This window comes from Schistocerca nitens, chromosome 5 (genome assembly GCF_023898315.1).
Source record: "Schistocerca nitens isolate TAMUIC-IGC-003100 chromosome 5, iqSchNite1.1, whole genome shotgun sequence".
Classification (NCBI taxonomy): Eukaryota; Metazoa; Arthropoda; class Insecta; order Orthoptera; family Acrididae; genus Schistocerca; species Schistocerca nitens.
The window spans coordinates 594699597-594705596 of NC_064618.1; the positions used below are offsets into that span (position 1 = coordinate 594699597).

The 6000-nt window shown below is 41.8% G+C and overlaps 1 protein-coding gene across 1 annotated transcript in view; it reads right to left on the reverse strand.

Annotated features, from left to right (window-relative positions):
• Window positions 1-4350, reverse strand: part of LOC126260601 (nephrin-like) — a 502530-nt gene extending 498180 nt beyond the window's left edge. Inside the window, exon 1 of the mRNA XM_049957937.1 lies at window positions 3681-4350. Within this exon, the coding sequence (XP_049813894.1) occupies window positions 3681-3804 (124 nt within the window). The 5' untranslated portion in view covers window positions 3805-4350. The remainder of the gene's footprint in view (window positions 1-3680) is intronic.
• Between the last annotated feature and the right edge of the window lie 1650 nt (window positions 4351-6000).

Below are 6000 nucleotides of genomic sequence, written 5' to 3' on the forward strand. Positions count from 1 at the left end.
AAAGTTTTAGACAATTTAGTGGGAATGTTGATAGCAGTGAAATGTTTGCTGACAGTGGAGTAGAGTTTGAAGCGCAAATGTTACATTCGTTGGTGTTAATGCTGAAGAGGCATTGGAGGTAGTTTTTGTTTTCGGGTTTCATAAATTTTAGGGCAAGATAGACGGTTAGAAAACTAAAAGCGTTGAAAGTCAAAAAAAAATGGTTCAAATGGCTCTGAGCACTATGGGTCATCAGTCCCCTAGAACTTAGAACTATTTAAACCTAACTAACCTAAGGACATCACACACATCCATGCCCGAGGCAGGATTCGAACCTGCGACTGTAGCGGTCACGCGGTTCCAGACTGAAGCGCCTAGAACCGCACGGCCACAACGGCCGGCTCGTTGAAAGGCGATAGGAAACTGGAAGAGGACGCCAAAAAGTCTCTGGCCTCGTCGTGAAACCGGCTTTCGTTCGTATATGATTTTCACTTTCGTCAATGAATAGACTATCCGAGTGATCGATGACTTCAGTACCGCTTTAGATATTCACATAATTTCAGACCACGAAGCTCCGAATGGTACCACACGTGGTCATCACAACATGTTCCTATTATGAACTTGATGGCACGATGGAATAGGATCACGATGCCATTCAAATTACTTTTACCCTTGCTGCAGAAACGAGAGACGTGAGCTCATCGAGAACTGCCCGCATATTGATTAGGGAACGTTGTAAGTTCTCCACTGGAGGGAGTGTATCAGTGGCTACAGGAATACGTGCAATGTGATGCCAATCATGAATACGTTAGAGTGCAACCTGACTTGGAGAAGATCAATAATCAATTCTCATCCATCGACAGCTTCGATTTGTGGATTATATAGTATCGAAATGGATGCCATGGCAAGCAATCTTTCATTCCACTTTGCATGGATCTGTGTGTGACCAAGTTTGTAGTTGTGGATCTAGTTCAAAGACAAGTCTTACGCTGATCACAACTCTATCTTGTGCAAATATCCCCATCCGTGCATAACTACTGCAGCCTGTATTTTCATAGTACCCCTCACCCCGCCAACCAAGTTCCACTCCATTGTCGACGACGCATCAGCTTGTGTCCTATCAACCTGCACTTTCTTTCATTCAGGCTGTACCAAAAACTTCTTTTCTCTCCGATTCTGCCCAAAATCTCTCATTGTGTACTCTGTCAATCTATATTCGTTATTCCTTCAGCACACTTTTGCAGCATCACATTTCTCAAGCTTTTATTCACTTGTTATTTGTAGTGTTCATCGCCCACGTTTAAGTTTCATGTAAGACTACACTCTAAGCAAATATTTTAAGAAAATATGTTAATATATTTCTGTTTTTGAAGAAAAGGCTCTCCTTCCTATTGCCTGTTTGCATGTTATATCATCTTTAATTCTGACATCGTCAATTACTTTGGTGCAGAAATAGAAAAGCTCGTCTGTTACGTTTGGTGTCTCTTTTCCTACTCTATTTCCCTCTGTATCACCTTATTAATTCGATTACACTCCATTACCTTTGATTTATATTTGTTGATGTTCATCTTAAGAAAGATTCGGGTAAGAGTACCAGTCACGGAGAAAATGCCGGTATCTATTCAATTGTTTATTGGAATCTAATATTGTAACAGTTTATCATTTAAGTTTCTACCTAATAAACATTGTAGGATTAAATGTATTGGTCTTACGACAGTCACAGTAAGAAAGATAGTAAAAAGGTGTTACCCCTTATCCGCCAAATGAAAATTGCTATTTCAGTAGGTGTTAAGTCTTATGGCCAAATGAAAATTGCTATTTCAAGAGCAAACCCTTTCATTAAATATAAACAGATTGTGAGGAAAGACCATTCCATGTGAATTCCGGCAGGATGTGACCACTTGTTATTGGGATATTCACTCACAATAGCTAGACGTTTACATTTCGTGCGTACACTATTAATCCATCCATTCTTTGAAGAAAATAGTTAACATAATAAAGTTTTTGAGGCTCGCCAGGAATTATCAGAATCTATGACTAATCACAGAACTAGCTGGTAACATACTATTAAGAACACAAAATATCATAAATATTTCCTACGTTTTGAAACATCCACTACAAAACTAGAATAGATACATTTGTTCTGGCAGCTGATTATGGTTTACTGAAACAAACTTAATGTTAGAGTTTACTTAAAGCAATATTTTATTTATATACTATTCCTAAGAAAAAAAATTTAGTTTAGTGTCAACAAAACGATATTTCTTCAGTAGTCAGATACAAGTAATTGCATCTTTTGCAGAAATCTCTTTCGGTTTTACTTAAGTTTCCTGTTTACGGAATGATCGTTAGAAATGGATACATATCAAGAATAATTATTGGCATGTCACGCACTATCAGCCAAGATACCACTGACGCAACATAGACGTTATATTATGTACCCAAGTAAACGAAATTTCAGAGATATTATCCAGTTTGTAACAAAGAAGACCTTGATGAATAATTGTTAACATCTCATTTTAAGTTTCAGCAGCTCATGACATGGAAGGCAAAATATGTAGCAAATATGCAATCACTTCAGATTTAGCAGGTAATAACTATGCCAGACAAACTACGTGACATTTTTCCTGTTTCATGAAACTATCTCCATTGAATGAACTGTTTTCGTGAAGCTCAGGAGAAAACACTGAACAAAAGAGGAACAAACATCAGTATTTTCTCTGGATACATGTTACGGGCGTTTCGGTCTCTGACATTTCGAGACGCTCACAACAGAGTACGACAATATTTACATTTTTTTCAAATGATCATAACACAATTAACATAGCTCCTCATATGAATAAAAACCTGAAGTCTGATGTGATGTTTCCACAGATGTATTTATCTAGAAGATCAGTGACCTTTTGATAGTTACTGAAAGCGCAATAAACCACGTGACACGCTATGTTCAAGTACATGAATGTAACCTCTATAAATGCCACTCAAATAGTAAATTAAATGTTCACGACTTTATGCGACAATATAGACGCCGAAATTTCAGGACAAGGGAGGACATCAGTTTGTGTCAAACATTCTGTAAGTGATTGATGTGTCTCTTACGTGTTGTACACAGGGCAGGAAGAAAGATAGCCGTCACAGTACCGAATATCATGGTCCGGCTTACACGTTAGCAACTGACACACGTAAACGACGCAAAGAAATACGCTTTTGCAGGTTAACAGTTTTAATCTCAATGTAGCTTCTACCTAATTATTCTTCGCATCCACAGTAAATTCGTTTAAATGGATGAAAAATACCGTGGCATGGTTATAAACGAAAATTTTGCTACACTGTTGAAATAATTTGTAACCACCTCCTCCTTCTAAGAGATGAATAATTACATAGATATTTGGTGTCGTAGAACCAGAAATGAGATGAATGGTCGTCTGCATGATCTTAGGCCACAGAGAAATATTTCAGTTGAAAGTAAACAGACCCATTCCATCTCCTTAGTGCCGTGATGACAATCATTAATATTAATATGTATTCACTAATGATGAACTCGTAGCAGTGTTGGCATTCCACGCGAGAACTGTTCTGTAGTTCATTCAAAGTGTAAAAGTTGAAACATCATATTTTACGAGGCTGTTGCAACAGCCGAAGCTCGAGAGTAAAATTAAATGACATATTCATTTAGAAGTACAAATAACACAATAACATACCTGTTTCGTCGTCTAATATCTTTGAAGTGATACCGTTGGCAAGGATCACCAAAAGGACGTAAACTATTCTGTTGCAGAGACAACAACAGTTCAGGAGAGAAGTATACTTCTTCCGTGGTCTCATTGTGATTTCATCCGTTCCACGCAAAATTTAGACGTAATTAATTAACAGATAAATCAGCACGTCGATCATTACGACTTACTTTCAATCAAGATCACTTGAAAACTTATGCTCCATAATGAGACAGTTTTTGACTTTACGACGCTTTTGGTTAACTGTAGGTGTGATCGTGTTTGTGTTTTGAAAGTAGACTGGTACTAGTTTCCTTCTCACGCAATCTTTGCGGTCCATCGGAGCAGCGCTTTACGCGATCGTTCCCGAATAATTCATGAGCGGAGACTACGCAGTTTGCTATCGATTCGCAGAACGCGGCGCAGGTTTTGTATGAGAGAGGGAACGGTATACATTTTAATTAAAAGTCTTGTTACACTAAGCTGGTGCACCCCGCGGCATCCCCCACGAACTTAAGTGCGCGTCGACGACGGGAAGCCTTATAGCAAAAGCACCGAGGCTGTCTCAGGACAACAGCAACGTGCGCCGACCGCGGGCACGGCACGGAAGACACGCCGCACAGCGAGGAGGTCTAGTCGCCAGGGGCTCGGCGGCGGCCAGTGCAGTTCTGCTGCACGAGCGACCGGCACCTAGCGCAGCTGCTGGGCCGACTGCGACACGCCGGCCGAGGGCGGAGCCGCCCCCACCGTACCATCCCGAATCTTGGCGGAAACTGCCGAGCGACCGCTGCGAGGAGCTGCTCCCCAAACCATGCGAGCGCGGTCCGCGCGCTCTCGCCGCGCGTTTTAATGTGGCGCAGTTAACAACGCGCGCCCTCCCTCCAGCAGCTATAATTAGTCGCTGCTCGTTCCGCAAGTCTGAAAGCTTTCCGGGTCACGCGTGACGACATGAGGCTGAAAACCAAGACAGGAGGGTGGTAGGATGTCGCCAAGTACCGGAACTGACAGCTGCGAGAGAGACTTTCCGTAAATTAGAAATTTTCCACCTACCGATTGTGGACCGAGGCTGGTGATATACTGCTGCGCGTGGTCATAAAACTTTAGTTGGATTGTTGTAGTTATGTCGATTCACTACAGACACCCCGTTCTCCACATTTCAAGCAGAATTTCGGCTCTGCGTTGTAGGGAAATATTAGTTCATCTTTGTCAAAACGGAGAACCCAGTGCGGTGCACATGTCAAGAGAGCGCAGTTACACATTGCAGTCACAGTAATATGACCGCTGTCATTGTTGAACGTCAACGTGCAATAACCGCTCACAGATAGACGGCGGAAGCACAACCAGTGGAGGGGGACGCGGTAAAAAGTGATGTCATGATCTCAGACAATTTAAAAATTTAACTAACACTCAGATAAGAAACAGAGTTATCTGAAAATGTCGTAAGTGCCTCGCCTTGCAGGATTACATGACAAATACGATAGACAACACGACATTTGGAAAAGATAATGGCACTTTAAATTTGGGGCCAACCAGCACACATACAGTAACCAAATAGATGGAATTCTCCCAAGGAGAGAGTCCAACCAGGCAATGCAGCATCAAAGCAGCTTATGGAAAAGTTCTTAGTGGACAGAATTGAGGGAAAGCCGTATGCAACGAGATCAATTACGAAGGATGTAGAAGGAGCCGTTACCAGCGGAGATGGATTTCGCTAAATTAGTTGCAGTATGGAGCACTCTGCGTACGGAGTGGTGAAGCTGACGCAACAGCAGGTGAAGACTTAGTTTCTTCAGCCACGAGAAGCCGGTGGAAGGACTTTGGGGACACATAACAATTGCGAGATATTTAGTGATTGTTCTTTTCTTGGAATAGTTTTGAACAGAGAATGTTTGTCTCATTCTCAACGAATTTCAGTAACTGCCCGGACTAAGCTATAGCTACGACAAAGCCAAGTGGCCATATAGTACGGCGCGGTGTGCTACCCACGAGCGCAGCGCGTCCACCGCGGCGCTCGGGGGTCACAGCACCAAGTTACGACACCAGTAGATGGGCTTATATGAGTCCGAAACAGATCGTGTGAAAATAGAAGAAATCTACAACTGTAGCGGTATTTTCAAACACTTATACCGAAACAGTCTCAGGAGGCCAGAAGGTAGCAGTACGTGTGTGAGCAAGAGCACTTCTCTCAGACTCTTTTGGATAACTGACTGACTGTGTACCAAAGGAAGGTTGATCTGACCTAGTCTAATTCTCTGTAATCTGACTGGCATCTAATACCTCAATCAAACTGTCACATCAAAGTAATTAA